Genomic DNA, 26,851 nt, shown 5'->3' with positions numbered 1-26,851 from the left:
TTTATTTATTTGGCAAGTAGTCTTGTAATAAGACATATACTAATCAGTCAGACATTCATTAAATAATAAAAAATCCGAACTCTGATGCAAACTGGAGGTGGAATTTCAGCTGTTCAGTGATTTATTTCTTCTCACATAATTACACAATTTCAGTGCAAATTAAAGTGTCATGTCCATCTATTTGTTTATTTGGCAAGTAGTCTTGTAATAGGCTGAATAATGAGAAGTCAGACAGTCATTTTCACAAAATATATACCAACAGAAATCCGACGCAAACCGGAGGTGGATTTTAGCATTTCAACCATTTCTTTCTTCTCAAATTACATCATTTTAACACAAATCAACATTTTATTTCCATGTATTTATTTATTTGGTCAGTAACATGTGTAATAATCGGGGTAATGTAAAGCCGGTTGTTACCGCACAATAAACCCCTTCAGGGTGATACGAGACGCCTGGTAACACTATAATAACAGTACATAAATAATCATGAATTATTACCTCAATTAATAGTTACTTTCGCCTGAATTAATGATGAGTTAAGGAATGGACTAATCAGGAACTAATGAAGTGCTAACATTAACTACAACATGAATATGAATTCATGCTTTAATAACAGCCACCTTAATCACATGTTAGTACATGTTTGATAGTTAATGCACTAATTAACATTAGGGAATTAACTAAATCAAACAGGCTTTATAAGAAAGGATTTACTTTGAATTAAACATCAATTTTTAATATTGTCATAATTTAAATATTTTATACATTTAGCTGTCTGCAGTTTCGCCACAAACGTCATTGAATGACGCAGCATATTTCCGCCATTTTTTAAATGGACATAAAAAACTCAGGAAAACACAAATAATAATGATCCCCAATAATTTGATCTCAACCGATTTTATGTTATTCTCCGTCCCTTTCATTTCATACTCACCCTACCACTCAATTCAATTGTCATCTGGACCATAGAAATAGGAAAGGTTTATGTTGCTGGATCAATATTTGTTTTTGTTATATATATTTCTCCATATTTTTCATGGTTACTTTGTGAGTTTCATCAGAACTCAAAATTCAATTTCAAAATGATAATAATGATTGGATCATCATGTTGAAAACAATCATCATGATCAAAACATTGCTGTGGTTTTTAAATTAATAAAAGGGAATAATTAAAGAGTGTGTGGATCCACTTCAGTTTTATTTCAATGCTTTTTGCTTTGATCCAGCACCTGTTGTAGAAGTGTTGGATGTGTGTGCATTCCCCCCTCCCCCTTTTGGATCATCATCATCATCATCATCATCATCACCATCACCATTATCATCATCATCATCATCAACAACATTGTTGTTAATAACAGTAATTTGTTTTGTTAATTTTTCCGTGGACATTTGTGCAGGCAAACATTCAAACATTTGTTATGTGAACTCTATTTCAAGTGCAGATAATTCGCTACATTTCTGCCCGGAACTACAGTCCATGGAGAGTTTGTTTCTGATGGGGTACAGTTATAAGCTGCGCTCTTTGGGTGTTGGCTGGTTGCTTGCCTCTATTTCCTATGGTATTGGTAATGCTGACATTTTTAATCTAAAATGATTGGTTGTTTTAATTTTAAAATGTTGTTTATTGGCATTTCCGATTTAACATCAGGAGAGATAGAGACAAAACACACTTTATAAATCATTTAAAAGTGTCTTGTATGTCTTAGCAGCTATGTTTGATTTTTATTTTGAGTTTTTTTTTTTTTTTTACTTCATCAGAGGTGCAATAATATAAGCAATACAAGCCTAAAAATGTTTTAAGTGAACACATTTAAGGAGATGGCACAGCAGGCCTCTTCTGCAAAACTATGAGACATTATGTGGTGTTTATATTCATTATGTAGGTGTGTCATGTTCATTACTGTGCTTTCAGGACTGATTTATGGGTGAGAGGTTGGTATACTTTCACCATAAAAAGTCAAGTCATCTTTCGTTCTACTTCATCATAAAGGTCTACTGGCACAGAGTTAACTTTCAAAAGATTAAAAAATAAAAAGTAACTAAATGTTTGTTCTAGTCTACATCTTTACATCTCTTGCTGAGGGAAAACTGACATGTATTAGTAAACTTTATTATTTTTTATTTGGCAAAGACACTGACTACCACCCCTGGAGTCGTGAGTTCGAATCTAGGGTGTGCTGAGCCAGGCTTCCTAAGCAAACAATTGGCCCGGTTGTATAAGTTATATTCAGTTAACCCCTTTAAGCTCGGTTTGGCCTGCAAGCGGGCCTGCCGAGAAAAACATAATTATCAAATATGAATAACTACAGTCTTGACCAACACAAAATAGGTATCGTTTTAAAGCTTAGAACCTCTACTTTACAATGCATGTAGGCATTATGATTAAAATTGAACAAGTGCTTTGAAATTTGCTGACAAATCAGAAGTGTTTGAAATAATTTTGCACTGTACATATTATTGTCATCGGTTAAAAACATCAAACTGATCAAATAGCCATGTGTCATTTGTCATTGGAAAGCTCTCAAAGAGTAGAATACAACCCGCCTATTTGTTTTATTCACAGACAAAAATATAGCGAGTAATTGCTAAGTGTTGTTTATAAGCCACGTTTTCGCTTATAACTTAACGAAAAATAAACAGAAAATAAAATATCATGTACCCTTACTTAGAGGAGCCCACACACAACTTGATGCATGGATCATTAGATAAACCACACGAAGCACAATGTGCACACAGCACATAATGTGCTATCTAGCTAAAAACACATTAGCTTTCCTGGATCATATGACTACATCAGAAATTATGTAGTATGTTGTCCAGCATTGTGGAACGCTAAACTAATGGTATTAGAAGTCATCAAAATATGGGCAGAGAGGATCGTTCACTCTAATGCATGTGTAATTAGGTCTTATGTACAAGTATTATGTTTATTTGTTTGGAGAGGCTTTTGGACACTTGGAGATGTTTTTGGACACCCAAAATTATTTTATTTGGATAAATTATATTTGTAATGTTATAAATTTTGCTTGCTTTCTGGTATCAATATAACATTTTATTCAGTTACAGGTGACAAGATTGGGAACAAAACAAAAGCAGTTTTTCAGAGATACCTTATTTACACCTTGAGATATATAATGTCAAATCAGAAAAATCAAATAAAAAAAGTTAATTTTTGGCTCAAGTTTGTGTGTGCGTGTGTGGGGGAGGGGGGGATGGGGGGGGGGGTTCTTAGGCTGAGAGTCTCACAATTTATAATAAACTATATCATTAAAAAATGAAAAAGAGCTTATAGGTTTAAAGGTCAATTTAAGACAAATCTAATTCATTAAATACTGAACACTTATTATTAATAGCTATCTAAAAGAATACGTCTACATCAAAACGATTAAATATGTTGGAGATGCAAGGCATGCAAATATATAGTATGCATACTAAAAGCACAACTATTTTAATTTACAAGATGTTTAAAAACGACATTATTGTGTGTTAATAAAATTATAATTGCAACATTCAAGCACTATTTCTGCTGGGTCTATACTGTACTACATTACTTTCCTACTGATTTATGCTCATAGTGACAGATAAGGGTAATCAGTTGTCCTGGATTATCAAAGATTGGCCTGACCATCTAATCAGGATCAGGTGAGGTAGGTAAAATTCCTCCTGTACACCCCTGAAATTTGTGTAGCTTGTAACCAGAACAAGGACATATTATAGTCCTGTGAAGCCCCAGGGCACCAGTCTCTTTAGAAACCATGTCCAAATTATTAATAATGTCCAAATTACATTGAATTACATCCCAAAAATTCTAAAATCCAGGCATAATTGTTACAGTTACAAAATTAAACAAAGTACCGTGTGCAACATAAAAGCAGCAATAAGGTGTTTCACATTGTGGCAGTAGTCACTGGCATATACAGGTGCATCTCAATAAATTAGAATGTCGTGGAAAAGTTCATTTATTTCAGTAATTCAACTCAAATTGTGAAACTCGTGTATTAAATAAATTCAATGCACACAGACTGAAGTAGTTTAAGTCTTTGGTTCTATTAATTGTGATGATTTTGGCTCACATTTAACAAACACCCACCAACTCACTATCTCAACAAATTAGAATACATCATAAGACCAATAAAAAAAATATTTTTAGTGAATTGTTGGCCTTCTGGAAAGTATGTTCATTTACTGTATATGTACTCAATACTTGGTAGGGGCTCCTTTTGCTTTAATTACTGCCTCAATTCAGCGTGGCATGGAGGTGATCAGTTTGTGGCACTGCTGAGGTGGTATGGAAGCCCAGGTTTCTTTGACAGTGGCCTTCAGCTCATCTGCATTTTTTGGTCTCTTGTTTCTCATTTTCCTCTTGACAATACCCCATAGATTCTCTATGGGGTTCAGGTCTGGTGAGTTTGCTGGTCAGTCAAGCACACCAACACCATGGTCATTTAACCAACTTTTGGTGCTTTTGGCAGTGTGGGCAGGTGCCAAATCCTGCTGGAAAATGAAATCAGCATCTTTAAAAAGCTGGTCAGCAGAAGGAAGCATGAAGTGCTCCAAAATTTCTTGGTAAACGGGTGCAGTGACTTTGGTTTTCAAAAAACACAATGGACCAACACCAGCAGATGACATTGCACCCCAAATCGTCACAGACTGTGGAAACTTAACACTGGACTTCAAGCAACTTGGGCTATGAGCTTCTCCACCCTTCCTCCAGACTCTAGGACCTTGGTTTCCAAATGAAATACAAAACTTGCTCTCATCTGAAAAGAGGACTTTGGACCACTGGGCAACAGTCCAGTTCTTCTTCTCCTTAGCCCAGGTAAGACGCCTTTGACGTTGTCTGTGGTTCAGGAGTGGCTTAACAAGAGGAATACGACAACTGTAGCCAAATTCCTCGACACGTCTGTGTGTGGTGGCTCTTGATGCCTTGACCCCAGCCTCAGTCCATTCCTTGTGAAGTTCACCCAAATTCTTGAATCGATTTTGCTTGACAATCCTCATAAGGCTGCGGTTCTCTCGGTTGGTTGTGCATCTTTTTCTTCCACACTTTTTCCTTCCACTCAACTTTCTGTTAATATGCTTGGATACAGCACTCTGTGAACAGCCAGCTTCTTTGGCAATGAATGTTTGTGACAATCATCATGATCAAAACATTGAAAATGATTGTCTTCTGGACAACTGTCAGATCAGCAGTCTTCCCCATGATTGTGTAGCCTAGTGAACCAAACTGAGAGACCATTTTGAAGGCTCAGGAAACCTTTGCAGGTGTTTTGAGTTGATTAGCTGATTGGCATGTCACCATATTCTAATTTTTTGAGATAGTGAATTGGTGGATTTTTGTTAAATGTGAGCCAAAATCATCACAATTAAAAGAACCAAAGACTTAAACTACTTCAGTCTGTGTGCATTGAATTTATTTAATACACGAGTTTCACAATTTGAGTTGAATTACTGAAATAAATGAACTTTTCCACGACATTCTAATTTATTGAGATGCACCTGTATTTAAGATCAGTTCTTCCATGTCAGTTTTACATCTGCAGAGGCTTGTCTCCATTTGCCATGCTACTGGCCCCATTGGCCTGGTTCATAATCCATCCTTGGACAAAAAGGTTAAAGTAATAAACCCATGAGTGAAACTTTGCACTGTTGCAAGATCAGTCCGTCTGAACTATAATTCCACTTGGGAGCTTTTAACCACTTATGTTAATTTTTATCTGTGAGTCCAAGAGTAGCATGTGAGGAGCATATCTACAAACAAGTCCAAACCAGTAGTGAGCAAGACTAACATTTTCAGATTGTTGGGCAAGAGAGAAAGAATGTTGTGCTTATTGTCTAGAATGTTCAAGAGTGCTTGCTGTCTACTCTTCATTCACATTGCCTGTATTATTGTCATAAGATAAAAGGGTGTGGTGTCCTAAAGGCAGGTACAGCCAATCGTTGTTAAAACAGATCTTTAAACACAAGATATGCACAACATGTATGAAACAGGTTTCCCTTATTAAACAGGGGGTAAACTCATGACAGCGGTGATGGGAAACAATTGGCTTATGATTGAAATCTACAATATGAAAGCAGGCATAACACATCTGATTGCTCTGGGATAAATGATTCACAGAGGGAGAGAGAAAGCCTTCTTTGTACGCTAGAGGTGCAGAACTGAAGGAGGGAGGTTTTTACATAAACAGGAACTGTGATAAGTCGGGACTGAGAACAGACAATGAGGAGTTGTGTTATATTTACAGTACATAGGCTAAAAGCAAAAAACTAGTTTTGATACACACATACCACAACCATGTATTAGCCTCACACAAAGGAAATTAATATTTATGCAAAACAGTTAGATAAAAATAGTTAGAAGTAAATAAAGTGAATTTGTCCACAACTTTTGGTTACTTAAATTTGAAGTTTGTGAAAACAGCTTAGTAAGAGGTGTGCTAGTTCATTTATGCATTTTGGCAGACTCTTTAAACCAAAACAATTTACAGTACATTGATGATAAATATTTTTGTAATCATTATGCACATTCCCTAGGAATCAAACCTTTGATCATTGCATTTTTGGCGCCATGTTCTAAAATTTGAGCTAGAAGAACACTGTTGATCAAGCCTCAGTTCTGGCAAAAGTTATTTCTTGCGAATCCTGTATGTTTAAAAGACTGTTTAAAAGAATTTGAGATTTTTTGCCCTATGTTGTTTATAATTCTTCAAGTGCTTCCAAAATGCAGCTGCTCAGCACATATTCAACCTAAAATCTCAGCTGTTACACATTACTCTGAATACATGCACTTTATTTAAGCAAGGATCTGAAAATACATTTTATGTAAATATTCAGTTTATTAATTACACTAAAAGTTACATGGCTGCTGCATGTTTGACTTTAACCAGCATGCTTTTTTAGTAGAAGAGTATATGCAAAATTTATATCATTAAATTTCTGCTGACAAATGCAATGCTAAATGCTTTGTTACAATGACTCAAGAGAGAAAAATGTAGAGCTGATGAGGAAATTACATTTCCCCAATGTGTAATGGTTGTACGCCCCCTTGTGGTTGACTTTGGAATTGCATAATGTCTCCAATACACTGACAGTAGAATCAATGTTGATTTTCACCTACTTTTTACTTATACCCAGTGCTGGGTAGATTACTTCTGAAATAAAATCGGGTACTGATTAAAAATTACAGAACTTAAATTCTAATCCGTTACGTAATCTTTTAGATGACACTTTTTAGGTGTGTATTTGTGGATTGTAATAATTACTTTCAGTGCAGTGTATCAATTTCAGCAGCTTCATGCACACATGGTTAGATGATACTTAGAATAATTATTCAAATATTTTATGTTTAGAGAACATATATAGAGAATATATAGATATACAAATATAGAAAACATATAGAACCTCCAAACCTGCTTCATTAGATTGGATGTGGAGTCTTTTCCTATTAATATCATTTTTGTAGGCAAAGATTGCATTGTTGCAACTTATTTCTGTATGTGGTCAAATGAGGACTGGGACTGCACTATCTTCAATGTATATAGTACTACTTGGTTAGGCCTGTCACACATATTTCAGAGCTTGGCTCAGACTGCTTTTTTAAAATTTAGTAGCATAATCAATAAATAACACACTAGTTATTGCCTTTGGCTGACTGATGATGCAATCAAGAATGTAAACATGTTTAACTGTAATTTAACTGTAATCTGACTACTTACATTATAAAATGTAATAATCAAATTACAAGTACTTGATTTTTCTAATTTGGTTATGTAATCAGATTACATGTAATTAGTTACTTCCCAGCACTGCTTATACCAATCTCAGTATCACAACTTGAAACATTGCCAAATTCAATTTAAACTAGACAAGCAGACATTAACCCTCCATAACTTTATTTTGCCTTTTCCTGTCTGATGAAGATTCTTTAAAGCATTGTTTTTTTTCTGTTGAGAAAATATAATATAAATATAAAATAGCACATCCAATACAGCAAAACTCTTACCCTGATCCTGATCACATCTTACCTCACTCTAAACAATCAGTCTTAAAACACAACCTTCTATCTTAGAATTAGTCTACAGACACTCAAAACACAATGACTCATGGAGTCAAATCATACTATAGCATTTTTACTTATGCAACCAGAAATAATTATAATCTTAATTCTACAATTGTTTTCTACATCATACCACACATCCTCTCTCATCAATTTTTTTTTCACTCTCTTTCCCATTAATCAATAAAGTTGTGATCACTTTGTACATTTGACTGTTTTTTTACGAAAGAACCTACTGTACTGCATTCTCACTTAGTAAAATACATGCAACATATGCTAATTTACCAACAATGCTTGTTAAAAAAGGGAAAAAATATATATAAATTTCAAAAGGGGAGAAAAAAAGGAGGAAAAAAATTAATGAAATCCAGTTTCCCTTTGTTGAAGGATTCAGATTTTTCTTCCTTGTTCTCTCAGGACTCCATTGTTCTTTATTATTCTCCCATTCCTGGAGTTTATTGAAGTTGCAGATAATGACTGGGCAATGGAGAGGGTAACTGGGTGGAAACATGAGTCAAAAACAGACTAACACAAAAGTGTAATAAAAAGTTCAGCTGAATGGGATTGCCAAGAATATTTATTTCACTCTCACTAAAGCCAGTCAAGCCAATTTCAACTGGAAAGAGTGCATGTGCTTTCTTTATGTCAGACCTTTATGTCAGACCTTCTTTAAACTCTCTAAACTTAATAGTTTAAAACATTGAATGTCACAAAACTGAGAAATAAAGTGTGCATGACTGTGCAGGCGAGAGAAAGAGAGTTGGGCATGGGTGGTGACGGGCAGTAAAAGGGGTGGGGTGGTGCAAATTCTTTCAATCTGGAGTGTGACTCGCTGTCCCCTCACTTTCCTGCTATTTTGCCACTCTTTTCCTTTCTAACTCTATTTTCTCTTTGCCAATGGTGTCCACTGTTTTTTAATTTTTTTTATATGCTGTTCATTGGTGAGACATTCCTCCTCAATGTGATGGCTTGTCTGTGTTAGCAGACCTTATCATACAAGACAGATCTTTATCTAGACTTGTGACATTCCCACTGAGTTATTGACTGTTGACCAGAAAAAAATAATTTTATGAAATGAGAAAGTCTGTAAATGTCATTTATTCTGATCAGCTTTTCATAATACTGATTTTATTTCTATGCCATCAAACCATTACTAATGTGCACAGTGCAGTTTTTCGTAGCCGCAAAAAGGAACTGAAACTGTTGCTTGGCAACAGTACAATATATGAAACATATACACATAAGGTTGCCATGTGTATGATAAAAACAAACACTCAGTATGGTCTTGAATACAACTATATACTTCACTGCTTCACTACTGTTGGAGAACATGCAGGTCTTCATCAAGCAGAGAGAAGTAGAGAGAAGATAGAAAAGAAAGCAGGGACAGAAGAGAGGTTTGATCAAACATACACTTTTTCCCTCAAGCCAGTTTGTGATTTGGATCACTGTTCAGAGCTCCCGGAAATCATGGGACGGATGACTCATCTAGTAACCAAAGCCCTCTGTAATCTATCATCCAAACAAAGACAAACTACAGATTGTACCCCTGATACAGAGAAACTACTATGGCAGCTGATTAGACCAATAGCATATATTTGCCAAGCTACTCATGAAGTAGTTAAACTACAGTCACACTACTCTTTTTCAAAAGATGTTAGCAACACTAAAATGTACTAACAAAAAGTAGCTAACTGCATTTAAGTTATTTAAGAAGGCAATATCTTTTCTAAATACATAACTATCAAATATTATGATTTATAATTACAGCAGAAGGTTATGTACAGTATCTTCTTCCACAAAAACAAAAAAACAACAACAATGAAGATCAGTTTGGGTGACAAACAGGGGCATTGCTAGGATTGGACGAGGTAAAGGGTATATATCAATCTACTCATTATCTATCATGGGCCATGTCATACCTCTTGGGCTCCCTATCTCCTCCTGACTCACCGTTTTCTGAAAAATGTAGTTATTTTCTGCATGTCTTCACATTTGAAAATATAATTTACAATATGGTTTAAGATGTTAGCCTGCATGTAGCATACTCTAAGCAATGCACTACAAGGCTACAAGAAGAATGCTTATGTGTGCAGGTGCGTAGTGTTTCTTTACAAAGTGACATCACCAACTACTGGCCTGGCATGCATAATACAGCGTTTTTAATCGTTTATGCAGATCCGTGTGAACGGGGATCGTTTTGACAACGTTGTCCTCTGTATGCGAAACTTTTCAAAAACGCAAAGGAAAAACTTTTCCGTTTTTAGTACATCATCGTCATGTAAACGTACCCTTAATTAGAATGCCTAATGGTCAATGGATGTAGAAAGAAAGTCCCGCATTACAAGTAAAAGAGCCAATCACCTTTTAGATACAGACATTGCATGTCAATCAACTCGAGAATGCGCAAACACATTAGCTATAAAATATAGCATGCGTATATAGCTTTTTTAGCGTAATCTGAGGTAAAGGAGCACAATTTATGATACCAGTGTTGTCAGATTTCAATATTGATTTGAAATATGTTCTTTGATCATAATCTAGACCAACTGTTTTGGAGATTTCAGTCTTTCCCCATTTAAGTAGATAGAAGCTGCACTTTCTTGACTGGAAATAGATTCCTGGGAGTGTTTCAGAGATAGCTGCCAGTGGACTGACTTACTAAAAAGACTTTGGCTAAAGTATGAACAACTTATTTGCCCATCTTTAGGTAAGTAACGTTACAGAAATTGATGCTATCAGAGAGCTACCTAGATGGCTACATAAAACCTAAATAAAATATCTTTAATATCTAGCTTGTAAAATTTACAAGAACATTGTTCTGTTACCATGTACATGTATTTATATACAGTATACATTGAATAACATTTTTAAATTCCCCCAAATAATGTCAATGTTCAAACTATAAACTTACCAAGTCACATTGTAAACTGTCAACAATTATTTAGTATAGTTAGATATAAGATCTCATTTTCGCTGAACATTGAATAATACCTGATAATGCATGCATATTACAATGACAGTTTGTTTAAACCTGACGAATGACGACAGTCCCAACTACTGGCCGGAACAAGTAGTTTTCAAGCTATGGCTACAAATAAATGTGAGGGCTTTCTACAGTGAACCGAATGAACGCTCAAGCGATAATCAACCACGGCCAGCACCTACTGCTTTTCATCACGGACAGAAAGACTACTGGGTGAATAAAGGCAAAGTCATAAAACATATTTTAATTTTTGAAGTAAATGTGTATGAATCTTCAAAAAAAAGATCAGAGTCTTGGGACAATACATAAGGGGCTTAAGCCCCTGAAGCCCCCCCATCGGTACGCTACTGGAGATTTTTTTTATTTTACCTAAATTCACACTAAAACTAGAAAACATCATAACTGAGTTGAAATATAGTGATAAACATGAGCATTTAACAAAATATTTTGCAATAGAAAAGAAAGAAAACATAAAATGTCCTACAGCAATTTAGGGACCTAAGTCAATTAACAAATAATTTTCTCTGAATCTGTTCACGTCTGAACCATCCGAATGAACCAATTCACTAAAAATCTGACGTGTCCACTGGTGCATTTTTAATGGAGCTCAGCGGGTTTTTTAAATGTATTCCTATGGAAGTCACTGGAGTAGAGCGCCATGCTCACGAGGGGGGAATTTGGGATTAACAGTAGAGCGGAGCAAGTGTTGAGAGCAGCCGAGAACATCAAAAAAGTTAAGAAATGCTCTACGTTATGCAAATGAGTAGTGGAAAACACCTGCCGTCAGCCAATCACAGTAAACTGAAATCAGTGACATCTAATGCTTCAAAATCTGACGATAATGCTGAGGTTTTTGCTGGATTCAGTGCTTTAATCCAAACATTATATTTAATTCAGACTTCAAACAGACCTTAAATGGGGATTGCACGCGTTCATCGTGGCAATACTGTGGCTGTGAAAGCAAAAGTGTAATAAATCAATACAGTTTGTATACTATCTTTCCAACTGTAGTCACACATATAGGCTATCAAATTATATTATTGCTCGTGCACTGAAAAAAATGATAGACAATACACTCTCGCTTCACAAACTGCAAACACACCTCAAAGCTGCAACTCTCAAGCTTTGTGAGTGTCAATGAGCTGATTTTTTCCGCTAGTGGACACGTACCGTAGAGTACTAGCTCAGTTTGCTTAGCTACCCTAAACACTGATGGAACATTTTATGGCGCTACACAGCTACTCATTAGAAAAAGTAGCTTGTTATTGGAAAAGCTATTGTTTTGAAGACAGCTGAGTTAATGTCATGCTGCTGAAAAGTTATGTTTTTGGCATCACTGCACTGATTCGGATCCCCTTAAATCAGATTTTCATGAGAAAACAATAGTCGGTTCCGGAAGTAAAAATCCCATAAATTTTTTCCACAGACAAACTGATTTCTACCGGTAACTTACAAACATCTAGACAGGCCTACCGTGAGCACTGAAGTTGTTCATTGATAGTTTATGCTTCTGTTTAAGCCATTACTCTGCGTTATTTCAAATTCATTGTTTAAAAATCGTGTTTAATAGCAGAGTTCCTGGTGAACAACTATATTACCAGGGTTGGGGAGTAACGGAATACATGTAACGGGATTACGCATTCAAAATACAAAATATTAGTAACTGTATTCCACTACAGTTACAATTTAAATCATTGGTAATTAGAATACAGTTACATTCAAAAAGTATTTTGATTACTGAAGAGATTACTTTGCATTTTATTGTCATTTGTTTCATTTAATATTTAGTCCTTTCAGATGGAAAACATTTATACATATAAATGGTGCAATCCAAAGTGCATTTGAACAGTGATGAAACACTTTCTTATGATGTGTTACATTCATATGAGCAGACAGAGAAGTTTGGAGTAGAAGAAATAGAAATAAACCTTGTGTAAATTATCAGCTTTACACTAAGCTAAAATGCTATTTCTAGCCATTTTACATGCACCTGTAACCAGGCACGATCATATTTTTTTTTATCAAGAAAATTGACGTTGGATCTTAATTTCTTTTTTTTCTAGTAAGACCTTTGATCTTAGGCAATTTTTATTTTTTATTTTGATAGGGCAAAAATCGTATTCTTGATAATAATTTTATTGTTTTCCTTTAAAAATATCTAAAAACCCTTAAAACAAGATTTATCTTGTTTTAGAAACAACACTGCATAAGATATTCAGGTTTTTCAGAGAATGTATTTATTTATTTATTTTTGTTGTTGTTGGGATTTTTCCCCCTTTTTCACCCAATTTGGAATGCCCAATTCCCAATGCGCTTTTAAGTCCTTGTGGTCACATAGTGATTCGCCTCAATCCGGGTGGCGGAGGACGAATCCCAGCTGCCTTTGTGTCTGAGACCATCAACCCACACATCTTATCATGTGGCTTGTTGAACATGTTGCCATGGAGACATAACACCTGTGGAGGCTTCACGCCATCCACCGCGGCATCCATGCTCAACTCACCATGCGCCCCACCAAGAACGAACCACATTATAGTGACCATGAGGAGGTTACCCCATGTGACTCTACCCTCCCTAGCAACTGGGCCAATTTGGTTGCTTAGGAGACCTGGCTGGAGTCACTCAGCATGCCCTGGGATTCGAACTAGCGCACTAGCGAACTCCAGGGGTGGCGTACCCAGGCTCCCCCCAGAGAATGTATTTTTAACATATGTATTTTGTCTTACTGTACTGGCAGAGTTTTTATAGTCAAAACAAGTGAAAAAATCTACCAGTGCTGAAGAAGTAATCCAAAGTATTTAGAATACGTTACTGACCTTGAGTAATCTAACGGAATACGTTACAAATTACATTTTACAGCATGTATTCTGTAATCTGTAGTGGAATATATTTCAAACATAACCCTGTATATTACCCATGGTCCAGTAGAGAAAGAGCCACCAATCAGAGAACTCCAGCCAAGAAAGCTTGCCAAACAACCCCAGAAGCAACCACCCACTCCCATGATGCACTGTGAATGTCGCTCTTTACCCTCAAACTAGTTATATATTTGTATATATCAGAATATTTTGCCATAAACGTAAGCTATATTGTACTTACGATCAACAAACTAAAATTAATAGTTTTATATATTTCCATCATTTTATATTCCATTACATCATTCGCTATGTTTCATGGGATTGTAATTCGTGCCCCTTGAGAAAGACGGTAAGTACACAGTCTTGTACCTTTGTCTTTTTTTCAGACTTTCTAATAATTTTTTGCTTCAAAACAAAGTTTGTAATGTTATGATTCACCTCGGAGCTGGTTGGTTTGGTTCATGGCTTAGAACTCTTCTATGAAGGATTTAATGAAAAGTCTATGGAAGAAATCAATGGGAAAAATATTTCCAGAACCCAGATGGCTGAAAAAGTAGGCGGGCACTTTTTCACTCTTTTAATTGGCAACCTGCTGCTTGTTATTTGTATTTTTAACCACTTTTAACAACATTATGTGGAAAAAAATATATGATCCAAATAAATTGAAAAAAGCTTGTTACAATTTAAGAACTGCTAAGAGCACTGTACACCTAATGAAAGCTCTCATAAAAACTCTTGGAGTTTGGATAAGCATGTAAGTATGAGAAAGACAAGAGATATCAAGGCTTTGTAGAAACTCCTCAAGTTTCTGTTAACCTCTGGGTGTGTTAGGCCTCTGGGTATACTATTGAATCAGGTATTTCAAAGATCCATCACAACAATTTACTATGCATTATTGTTTTCTCTTTACCATTAACCAGACAACAAAATGTTGAGGTTCCCACTGTTCCCCAATCCCTCGATTCCAAACATTAAGAGATGATCTTGAGTCTTTGCCTTTAACAACCTTGTTGTTTTAGTTCTCATTCTATTTTGAGTGTTGAACTTTTATCATTTCTGAGTATGTTCTTAAACATAGCACATAAAATATTTGCACAGTTATGTAACTTTGAGGAGGATACCTTAAAAGGTCAAAAGTAAGTGAGACAATTTGTAGAGCTGCAGTTTGCAGAAACCCAAAGCTTTAAAGTAGATACGTTTTTATTTTTAGAGGCTTTAAGGATGAAGTGAATTTTTTTTATGTTAAAATACTTTCATCTATCTTAATATCGAGGACAGGTAATCAGACATGTAGTCAATTCGTAGGTTGATTCCCCAAAAAAGTATAAACACTGTGGTGTTATCAAAACATTGTTCTGTTTCAGTATCCTGATTCCTGACTAGTCCATCATGTCAGACTAGTAGGCATCTGTTTGTTCCACCAATGGAAGATGGAGAATGTGTTTGGGGAAACCTGTTTGAAAATCATTATGAGCCCCATTTCCACTATCGGGCCAAATGGGGGCATGCTGGTGCTTACCAGGGCCAGTTGTGTTCCCACTGTCACTTCCGGGGCTTCATAGTGCCTCTTCTGGGCTTTCTCAGGGCCAATGGCCTTTGACCTGCTGATTACCCTTGGGCAAAGCAAGGCCAACTGGAGACTGAGGCAAGGTCAGTTTCAAAGGTGGAGTTTCGCTTAATTTTCCAGTTTGTGTATCCAGCGCACAACAGCACAGTTTCAGTCAAATTAAAAAATTGCAGGTACAGTACAAATCCGTTAAAACGCACAATGGACAAAGCGTTGCCCAAAGGAAGAACTTTCCATGGTTCGAGATCATGGATAGTGTGCTGGGACATCGTCCCGCTGTTAGTAGAGAGACCACTTGGGAGACCATGGCAGGTACAGTCGGTGAGTTGTCAGCGCTATCTTATCTTGCTAGCTAGCTAATGTTTACAAACAAAATAAACTCTATATTCTAGATAACTAGATAACATGATACCTCAGCTTCAACTTCCCTCCTGCTTGTAAAATAGGTGGGGTGTGTGACGTTTACACCAGGGCAGCGTGTTAAGGATGGGTTTTAGGGCAACGCTGTGGGGCTATTGGCCCGATGGTGGGAACGCAGATCGATTTTGGTCTCGTGGCTCGAGGTCAGAGGTTACTGGACCAGGCAGGCCAGTTGATAGCCCTGGCTCACACTAGCCAGATAATGGAAAAGCAGCTCGGTTGCAAATACGTTTGTTGCTGCTAGTGGTGCAGAAATAACATACTTTGATGCATTTGACATATTAAAAAGTTTGGATGACAGCCATTGTTTGGTCCACATTTAAAAGAATTGCAAAGACCTTCCTTTGGGGAAAATGCATACATGGGTGTAGCCTCAGCCTGTCCCGAAGGAGCTTGATCAGAATCATAAACCATTGTTTTCTTTCTCATCCTCTGTTCTCCTCAGTTGGTCTTGTTATTTAAACTTTCACTAAAGCATTGTGGGATTAAAAGTATAAAATGAGCCTCAATTCATTTCTGTATCTGGTTGCACTCTGTGTGTGCATGTATATGTGGCCAGAGCAAGATGAGCTCAGAAATTTGGTTCATATGGAGGGAGGCAGAGTGGGGTGAGACTAGGGCAGAAGGGGAGGGAGAGAGGATGTGGGTAGGGCGTCAGAGAACTCAGAAAACAAATAAGGGAAAAAACAGACCATGTGGGCAGGGTCTTAGCTGGTCAGTGTGCATGTTTGTGAGTCAGAGAGAGAAAAGGAGGAACAGAAAGAGTTTTGTGGGGGTATAAAAGCCACACAGTTCTCTTTGAGCGCCTCTCAAGGGTTGACATCCCCCAGCGTGCACTCATTTTCTCGTGCAGTCAGTACTCCTCCACCACCATGAGCTTCTACGCACCTCAGGCCTCTCATATCTCCTACACCCGCTCTATGCCAGTACACCGTGCCGCTAGTACGTATGGTGGGGCAGGTGGACAGGGCACCAGGATCTCCTCTGTCTCTGCCATGTCTCTCCGTTCTACCCCTAGAATTGGGGGCATTACCTCATCTTCTGCCTATAAGGTGAGCTCAGCAGGTATGGGCACTGGTGCTGCCGGGGGGTCCTTCAGGGCAAGTGTGGGCTCTACAGGGCCCATCCTGGGCAATGAGAGAGGCCAGATGCAGAATTTGAATGACCGTTTGGCTACTTATCTGGAGACAGTGCGCAGGCTGGAACAGGAGAATGGCAAACTCGAGATGCAGATCAGAGAGGCCCTGGAGAAAGGCGGACCAGAGACACGCGACTACAGCAAGTTCAACGACATCCTGGATGAGCTGAGGAGAAAGGTGAGAGACACTTTTGGGCATGCAAGCTTTGCATGTGTCTATGAGTGTGGGTTTTGTATTTGGTAAGGGGGTTGAAGCTGCAAATGGAGGCATTTGATAGTTGAAGGGCAGTTTTTCATGTTAAAAGGAGGTACCAGATGTTTTACATTACAGAATCTGGCTTAAATTATGAAGCTGCACTTGGAGAGAGACGAAGATACATTTTTGCACAAGTAGAAAAATCAAGTCTTTGTATTTATGCAATAGCACACAATTAAAATAGCAAATGCTCTTTATATCACTTTTGTAAAGTAGTGTACTGAGAAAAAGTGCTAAAGGTATTTATGGCATTTATAATGTGTTACTCGTGAAAATTGTAAAAAAAAAAAAAAAAAAACTTTGGTGAATTTTTAAGCCCAATGTCTCAATGATATTTAAAAAATGTTTCCTTTTTTTTTTAACTTTTTAGTATTGTTCACAAGAACCTTTCAATGTAGAGAAAATGGCTTATCAAATTTCCTTACATCTCAATAGAGGGTGTGGCACACACCCTTCTCTCTCTTCTTTCTTTGTGCTTGTTCTGCTTTTCCCTATATGTATTCTGTTTACTACGAGGGAATTCCTCAAAACTTTCCACATTTGTCACAAATTTAAACTGGTAACCATGGAGACGGACAACACATATAAAACATTCAAAATCGCGGTTCATATTTCTTAAGCATTAGAAGAATGTTTGACAGGCTTCTGCCAACTGAAACTTCCTACAGAGCCTCTGACTAAGAATCATAATGCAAAACAGATGTTGGATGAGCAATTACACACACAAAGAGTCAAAGCTTTCTTGCACACAACAAGAATCTAAAAAAGAATTGCTGCAGAATTTGTATCAGATGTGGTTGTGCCATTAAATAACATTTAGAGACCAGAAATGTACATGCTTCATGCAATTCCACTTGTAAAACTACAAGGCAAACAAGCTGAATTAACTAAACTCAGAAAAAAAATCTTACCATACTTATTTATTTAGGGAAATAAAAATAAGCTTTTACCACAAATATTCAGATTTCCAGTAAGAATGAAATTTCAGATGAGCAGTTCTGATCAGCAGACGCTTGTGATAATGTAGCGTAACACTGCAGGATGTGACACATGGAGGAATTAAGCAGGAGTGTTGTTTAATCATTCCTTCCATTCAAATATTCAAACATACTGTAGCAATAAATGAACCACTCCTTCAAAGCTGGGTTTGGGTGAAAAACAATTCTGCTTTTTATTACTATTATTATTTCTGAGAGTTTTATAAGTAATCTGATAAAGCAAGGTAATAAATGGCTTTATTCAAAATACAAAATCTGATTCCAGGTAATTAAAGTTAAAAAGATAAGAACCCATACCGGTCTGAATCCCGTTCCAAGAATGCTAATTAACATCATCTGTTAAATCTTGTTTTTTTTTTTTTTTTTTTTTTTACAATCATTACAGGAAATAGGTTTCATATGGGTGTCAAAAAGAGATGTTCTTCTGAAGATAAAGTTTGGTTAAATATGTGTGCTGTTTTACCTGTAGGTGTTTGATGCCACTGTGGACAATGCTCGCTTTGTTCTTCAGATCGACAACGCTCGTCTGGCTGCAGATGACTTCAGAGTCAAGTCAGTAGTCTATCATAGTACAATATCACTGCTTAAAAACCACTTTAAACATGTATAAAAATACCTACTACACTTACACGGTGTGATTAAAAAGCTTCTGAGGGTCTGGAATTTTTAGAAGCACAGAAAAAAAAAATTTATAAGATAAATATTTTGGTATATTATTATTGTGTGTTATAGGTTTGAGAATGAGATGGCCATTAGGCAGTCTGTGGAAGCAGATATTGCAGGTCTGAAGAGGGTAATTGATGACACCAATGTTGGTCGCCTGAATGTGGAGGGTGAAATTGAGGCCTTGAAAGAAGAGCTTGTCTTCCTCAATAAAAACCATGAAAATGTAAGGAACTGTTGTCCTCTTTTGCTTAAGAATTGCTAAACACTGAATGTTCCACTGTTTGCCACATATCTTGAGAAGCTTAACATGATCATCACATATGTGGACTAATACTTTTACATTAACCTGTAGACGTGTATATATAATAAAATGCAGGCAAAAACTGAATCCATTAATACTGAACAACTATATTGTTTCAACTCTTCATACTTTTACATATCTCAAACTTCCTCTGTTCAACTTCCACAGGAAGTTGGAGAGCTGCGAAACCAGATTGCCCAGTCAGGTGTTCAGGTTGATGTTGACGCACCCAAGGGGCAGGATTTGTCTCAAGTGATGGAGGAAGTGAGGGCTAACTATGAAAAACAGGCTCTCAAAAATACAGAGGAACTCAAAATGTGGCATGAATCCCAGGTACTTAACTTATGAAGGAGAAATGCATCTCCCACAAACCCTTGGCCACCAAGTGACACTAATCTTGCTATGACATAGATACATAACTGTTAGCTCAAATATCCAACCAAATCTTTTTCTCTTTCCTCAGATGTCAGAAGTTCAGATGCAGGTAGCACAGAACACAGAGGCATTACAGGGTGCTCAAATGGAGATAAATGACCTTCGCAGACAGATTCAGACACTAGAAATAGAGCTTGCATCCCAACAAAGCCTGGTAATCGAACATGTGCATAAAGACACAGTGTTACGAATGTTTCAAATTTCAGATATCATCACTTAAGTTATAATAAGGAGTTCATATTGAAGAAGTCTGTTGAAACTTGCATCTGTTTCCTGTCTCCATGCTTAATTCCAATCTAATACTTCCTCTATAGAAAGCATCACTTGAGGGTACACTGCGGAATACAGAGCTACATTCGAATACAGAGACAGAGAAGCACAATGCCATCTTAATGCAGCTTGAAGCTGAGCTGACACAGCTGAGGTCAAAGATCACAGAGCAGGGTCAGGAATATGAAGCCTTGCTTAATATGAAGATGAAACTGGAAGCAGAAATCAGTGCTTACAAGAATCTCCTTGATGGAGGAGACTTCAAGTACGTAAGACCTTGTGAAATATTCTATAAAAACCTCTCTGAGTAATACTTTTTTGTATTTTACAATGAAGAGCTATCATATACATCTACCTGTAACATAATGTAGGAAAAACTTACTGAATGTACTTTCTCTTTGTTGTTCAGGCTCTTGGATGCTCTAGATGACAGAGAGTGATACTACGTGTGCCAATTTTGACCATATAATGGGCTAAACAGAAACAACTTTTCAGATTACACTTAACATTTTAGATAGCATTCACATGGAACCTGTGGCAAATATTTACCATAATTTTTTTCCAATCGAAATTCCCTTCCACTTTTTCCTCAGAAAGACACAGCACAAGTGAGTCACATTGGTTTCTGGGCACATTTAATCTCTTTTACAGTTTGGCAGAACAACAACTTTTCAACAAGGCATGTTTTTAAATATCACTGATCCTTATAATGCATGTTATAATGCCATGTCATTGCACAATTATACAGTCTTATAAGAGAGGCTGAATATGAAATGTGAATAGAAATGTTAACTTCTCTACCAAGCCGAAGCAATAAGAAAAAAAAAGAAATAAAAACTTTTCTGAAGAGAAATGCTTTATTGGTGGTGTTTGTTTTTTTCTCTCTGTTTATAAAATGTTGGGCATATCATTATATTAAAAACATAGGTGCTTGGGAAGTATTCAGTAAACAGAACCTACACCCTGATGTTTAAATTAAGCAAACATTTAAATGCGAGATGTGCCTTGGGATTTTTAGTGACCACAGAGAGTCAGGACCTCAGTTAAACGTCTTATCCGAAGGACGGGGTCTCAGAAAAGTTTGAAATGCGCCTTATTTTCATCCTAACTCCATAAAAAGCCTCTGAAAGTAACATTTTTCAGCTTTTAGATGAACTCATTGTTTCTTAATGTGATAATGCACAGTAAATATAGGATTTCTAAGGAACGTACGAGGTTAAATGCATGGGTGTTTCGCCAAACATTATTACATACTCAAGTCTAAATAGACGCACAACTTACATAATTTCAGTATTCCACCCAAAAAACAATAGACAAATCATACTGTTCATGTGTTACACTTGTTATAGTTTACTTCCACATTGCTACTTCATCAAATAGCAATGACAAATGTAAATCAAGTCAAACACTGACACATCAGTGCCACCTTGAGTAAGAAATAGCATGTATAATATGTATGTGTACATGCATATGTAATACGGATAATTCACCATTGTCACACAGAAAATCAACGTGATATGTTAGTCATTTGTATGAATATAGTACTCATTTGTCTTGTAATAACCAAAGAAATATATATTATGTGATTGTAAACATTTATAGATATGAAATAAACATAGAAATATGATTTATAGAAGCGCAAAAAAAAAAAAAAATACAGTTTTGATAACTAAGCAGTTATAATATATATATATATATTCCAATTCCAATTTTGCCCTTTTTTCTTCTTTTTATTTTTTTATTTTTACACTATTCAAAAGAGAAAGGTTGAGGAACTCTAAACAGGTGTGGGCATAACTCCATAAAATGGATGAGGTACGGGGGGGGGTGGAATGAGGCCCCGGGTCACTAAAGACCCGAGGTTTGCATTAAAGGGTTAAATAAGTCAGATGTTTGATCATGTAAAAGAAAGCCAAGTCAGGATACAAAATGAAGACGTCTGATAGACAAAATTAGAAAACATACAACCATTTTAATTTTTTCTCCATGGTGATAACTCACAATGAAAAACAGAAATGTAACAGGCCTTGCTGTTTTTACTGGCCAATGCTGTTAGCTTCCACTAACAAGATACTCAAGCTTGTTATAGCATTTAATGTTAGCCATTTGAAGCGCTGCCAAGGACCATCTGTTTTTATGCCAATAAAAACCTCTTAATACAAATCCACATATATGCTAGTCAGAGTTTATCAATTAAAAATTAAACAGTTACAGTATTAGCATAGGCTGTTGTGCTAGATATTAGATAAGTTTTACTAAGACAATGTTAAAGCATTTGATTAATCAGAAAAAGCCACTGGGATTTGATTTCTTGTCTTGTGTGCAATGAGCTAATGCCATGATAGCTAATTAGCTTGCTGGAGATCCATTGCTTGGGCAGTGTAAGCCTCCAACTAAACAGATTAACTGAAAAGCTTAGGTGGATTGATTCTGTGTGTTCCGATACCACAAAGTCAAGTCAAGTCATTTTTATTTGTATAGCACATTTCACAAGACACATCGTTTCAAATTATTTTTACCGAAAATTATGCTGTAACAGAAAATTATGCTGTAATGTCTGTAATGTCTTAAAGTCCTCATTAAGCTTAAATGAAAATGTGATTAAACAAAGAGCTCCACAAGTACCTTTTTAAACTCTAATGAACAAGAAATATAATACAGTTGCTTTAAATACCATTCCCAAAAGTATACTGAACTGTAGGAATACAGTACCCTATCTATACACACTGGCTTCACTAATGTAATTTTGAAGCCTAATAACAATAATAACACATTTCTATAAAAATGTATATACATTTTTTAACAAAGCCACATACGGGGGAAAAAATGCTGAAATTATACTACAAAATCTGTAAGCAAACAAATTACTAGCCACTTTTGGAACACAATTAATATAGATCAACCGTTTTTCACCGGATTAAGTTAGGAAATAATGCACCAATTACCCGATGAAAATGAACTACTTCAGTTGTCAGTTAAGAACCAATAAAGGCAAGTGTATCACAGATTAAGTCCTACATCCTGCCTTTGCCCTGTATGAGACTTTTTTCCTTACTCATGGCTTAGACAGTGGATCAATTAATTAGAATGGGATCAAATAATATCACTGTTGGTTGGGCAATTTATTAATGCCTTCAGCACATGCTAAATTTGCAGATGATGTTTCAGTAGAAAGACCAATAATTAGTTATGAAACAAAAGTTATGAATTAAGCAGTGAGTTACATTTATCATGATGTCTAATAAAAATACTTTCAAAAAATAATTACAAATATAGCCATAAGCAGCAATCATCGGGGGCCAAGCAAACATGGACCTTTTTCACAGTAGTACCATTTTTGGTTTTTGACAAGATGAAAATAAAAGTGTGAGCGATAGACTCACAGTTTCTTTAATGTGTTATTCATTATGTGGACAAAACATTGAAAAAATTATCTTTCCAAATAAAAATAAAAAATATTTTTAAAAAATCAGACAAGAAACTCCACAAAGCACAAGTTGTGAATTTTAAATGTGACCTAAAACCTTTAAATGGCTTCATACAGAGCATGCAGTCTATATCTCAGCCTTGTTTTCATTCCCATCAAAAATATACTGTTACTGTGAATAAGGTCTATGGCTAATACAGGCTATAAGATCATCAGAATGTTGTGCTTTCGACTATTGGAGTGCATCTGGCAAATTAGATGAGTATAGCAGTAAGTACATTATTTTGTCAGATTTGTCTAATTTACAATGACTGCCTGTGGCTAGATGTCATTTCTGTTATCATTTATGCACACACTCCAATCAGAGCCTTTGTTTAGGAGTTATTGGCTTTTGGGTAAACTAAGCCCCACCCATATGTTTAAAATTACCTTGTTATAGCCATGACAAATAAAAAGTTAAACTTTTTTGATAATTATTGATCTAGGCTGTCCAAAGATTCTTCCTGTACAGTTATTTTTATTTTTTATTTATTTTTATTTTTTTTTATGTCACATAAAAACCTAGGACTTGTTCGCAAAAGTAAGTTTTTTAAATAATTTCAAATATGTAACAAACGATTTGATCGACACTAATGGTCCTTGAGGCAAAGTTGTTTGGATAGTGGAGATCTATCATATGGTATGTCTAATATGTGTCTGTATGACACACCGCATAATATTCAGTGATTTACATGCATGTAAAAATTATTTTTTTTTTTTTGCACAGACCTCTAGGGCCAAGAGTCAAATATGCCCACTGCATTTCATTCCGATCGGCCTTTGTTAACCTTGTCAAAAAACTGCTGAATGTTGATTGGTCGATGGCAGCCATGATTTTCGTGATATACAACTGTCCTCATAGACCTTGATGGAACCTTGGACAAAGACACTGCATGCAAGATTACAGGTTGATTGGAACAATGGCTCCTTAGTTACAGCCATTTTTAGGTTTTTCATTTTTATAGAGCCACCAAATGACTGAGGTGCGCAATAGTTTGCAAGTGACCTCAGAATGACACCATACATAAGTTTCCCGAGTTTTGTGAATATATCTTATACCGTTCAAGAGTTATAGGCATTTGCATAAAAGGCAAACAGTCTAGGAATAGTTTGCAAAAGTAGGTTTTACGGAAAATTGCAAATTGCGAAAAACATTCATGACAGAATTGAAATCAAAGATAGCCATTCATTCCCAAGCACAACTGGTCCATTTCCACCCGGTGGCTTTCAGAAAACAATGCAAAGTGGACACATGTATTTGGCATTTGACATTATTCTAAACAATTTTGAAGCAATTTGGGTAAATATAAGAGAACTATTTTAAAGTGTGTTGTAAGAGGTATACTTCCTGATGCCAGGTGGTGGTGCGTTGACCGTGACCCAAAATAGTCATATCCATGTGATTAGCCCCCAGAATCTCTATTTTAATCTAAATTACACATTTCACACAGAAGAAATGAGACACTTCCTGTTTCCCATTTTTCACCATTAATTTAATGCCTCGCTATAGCAACACTGTTCGATATATTAAAATCTGTTCGCAATTTAGCATCTTCAATGACTTGGCATAATGTTGTCTAAATGTAGTGACAGTCTCATGAATCACCTAGGAGGAGTATTTAAAAGTTCAGAGACTGCAATATTGAAAAAATCCAAAATGGCCGACTTCCTGTTGGGTGGACCTAATGAATATAATTATGAAAGTTCTCCTGCTTGATGAGAACTATATATGTACCAAGTTTGGTGACTGTAGGTAAAAATGGGGGTGCTACAGAGACCGCCTTACATGCCCATTTTCAAGGGAGTGCCCCTCCTGCATGCCCTTCTCCCCCCTGCAACTTTTGCCCAGTCCTAATGGCTGAAGACTCTGATGTGTGTGCAAAATTTCATGAAATTTTAATCATGACAAATGCTGGGGGCCTGGGTAGCTCAGCAAGTAAAGACTCTGACTACAACACCTGGAGTTGCAAATTCGAATCCAGGGCATGCTGAGTAACTCCAGTCAGGTAACCAATTGGCCCGGTTGCTTGGGTGGGTAGAGTCACGTTGATTAACCTTCTCGTGGTCGCTATAATGTGGTTCTCGCTTTCTGTGGGGCATGTGGTGAGTTGTGCGTGGATGCCGCGGAGAATAGTGTGAAGCCTCCACACGCGCTAGGTCTCCGCGGTATTGCACTCAACAAGCCATGTGATAAGATGCACGGATTGACTGTCTCAGACGCGGAGGCAACTGAGATTCATCCTCCGCCACCCAGATTTAAGTCACTACGCCACCACGAGGACCTAGAGCACAATTGGGCATGCCATATTGGGGAGAAAGGGGGAGAAAATCCAAAAGCTAAAAAAAAGCATTACAAATGTATCAAAAACACCCAAATAAAGGAAGAAAGGAATAATAGCAATTAATGCGTTGACATGGCAACAGTAATTAAGATATCAAATATTCCTTTACAATTTTACATCAGCAGTGTCTTGACATTATTCTAAAGAATTTTGAAGCAATTCATTTAAACACAAGTGGGCTATTTCAAAGTCTGATAAAATTGCCTTACTTCCTGGTGTCAGCTGGTGGCGCTATGACCGCTTTGATATAAATCACATGATGCACACAGAAGATATAAGACACTTCCTGTTTCCCATTTTTTGACGTTACTTTATTACGTCGCCATGCAACACCGTTCGATATATCAAAAATCAGTTCGCAATTTAGCATCGTCAGTGTCTTGGAATGATGTCGGCCACATTTGGTACCTGTAACATGAATCTCCTAGGAGAAGTATTTCAAATTCCAGAGCATGCATTTTTCAAACAATCCAAAATGGCCAACTTCCTGTTGGGCGGAGCTTATGACTGTCAGCGCGAAAGTTGTCCGGCTTGATGAGATCTATATATGTACAAAGTTTGGTGACTGTAGTTCAAAAGTGATGTGCCCCCCAAACATGCCCATCTTCTAGGTGGCGTTACAGAGCCCCCTCTACACGCCCATATATGAACTTTTACCAAGCCCTAATGGCCGATGACTCTGATGCGTGTGCAACATTTTTTGAGCATATTAAGCGCCCCAAAAGCCCCCGAAACCTTGAAAAAAATAAAAATAAAAATAAGAATCCTTAGAAGAACAATAGGGTCTCTGCACTTTCAGTTCTTGGGCCCTAATAAAAATCCTGACAAATACAATAGAGTTTCAGCCCTTGAGTGCTTGGGCCCCCTAAAAAGTGTCCTATTATTCCACTTTGAGCAATCTCTCTCTCTCTCTCTCTCTCTCTCTCTCAATCTCTCTCTCTCTCTCTCTCTCTCTCTCTCTCTCTCTCTCTCTCTCTCTCTCTCTCTGGTTTCTGGTTCAGGTGCATAATTTTGTGGGGTATGTGTATGGTACATGCTTCTAGGTCCACAAAAATAAATCAATTTTGAATTCATTGGTGTAAAGTACCA

General features: G+C 36.7%; 1 protein-coding gene across 1 annotated transcript; it reads left to right on the top strand.

Moving 5' to 3' along the window:
• Positions 1 to 16,691: 16,691 nt before the first annotated feature.
• On the top strand, positions 16,692 to 20,807 carry LOC127446380 (keratin, type I cytoskeletal 18-like). The gene is made up of 7 exons (XM_051707284.1): positions 16,692 to 17,206; positions 18,752 to 18,834; positions 19,015 to 19,171; positions 19,418 to 19,582; positions 19,713 to 19,838; positions 19,999 to 20,219; positions 20,364 to 20,807. The coding sequence occupies exons 1-7, from the start codon at positions 16,763 to 16,765 to the stop codon at positions 20,392 to 20,394; spliced, it is 1,227 nt and encodes a 408-aa protein (XP_051563244.1). The 5' UTR covers positions 16,692 to 16,762; the 3' UTR covers positions 20,395 to 20,807.
• The last annotated feature ends 6,044 nt before the right edge of the window (positions 20,808 to 26,851 follow it).

This window comes from Myxocyprinus asiaticus, chromosome 9, assembly GCF_019703515.2.
Source record: "Myxocyprinus asiaticus isolate MX2 ecotype Aquarium Trade chromosome 9, UBuf_Myxa_2, whole genome shotgun sequence".
In the NCBI taxonomy this organism is placed as follows: Eukaryota; Metazoa; Chordata; class Actinopteri; order Cypriniformes; family Catostomidae; genus Myxocyprinus; species Myxocyprinus asiaticus.
The sequence above is the reverse complement of the archived record's forward strand: the minus strand, read 5'-3'. Positions and strand labels throughout refer to the sequence as shown.

Excerpts from the sequence above, each read along its gene's own strand:
- LOC127446380 (XM_051707284.1), top strand. The coding sequence starts at position 16,763 with ATGAGCTTCTACGCACCTCAGGCCTCTCATATCTCCTACACCCGCTCT. Across the intron at positions 18,835-19,014 it reads GCAGATGACTTCAGAGTCAA|GTTTGAGAATGAGATGGCCA; the intron begins GTCAGTAGTCTA and ends TGTGTGTTATAG. Across the intron at positions 19,583-19,712 it reads AAATGTGGCATGAATCCCAG|ATGTCAGAAGTTCAGATGCA; the intron begins GTACTTAACTTA and ends CTCTTTCCTCAG.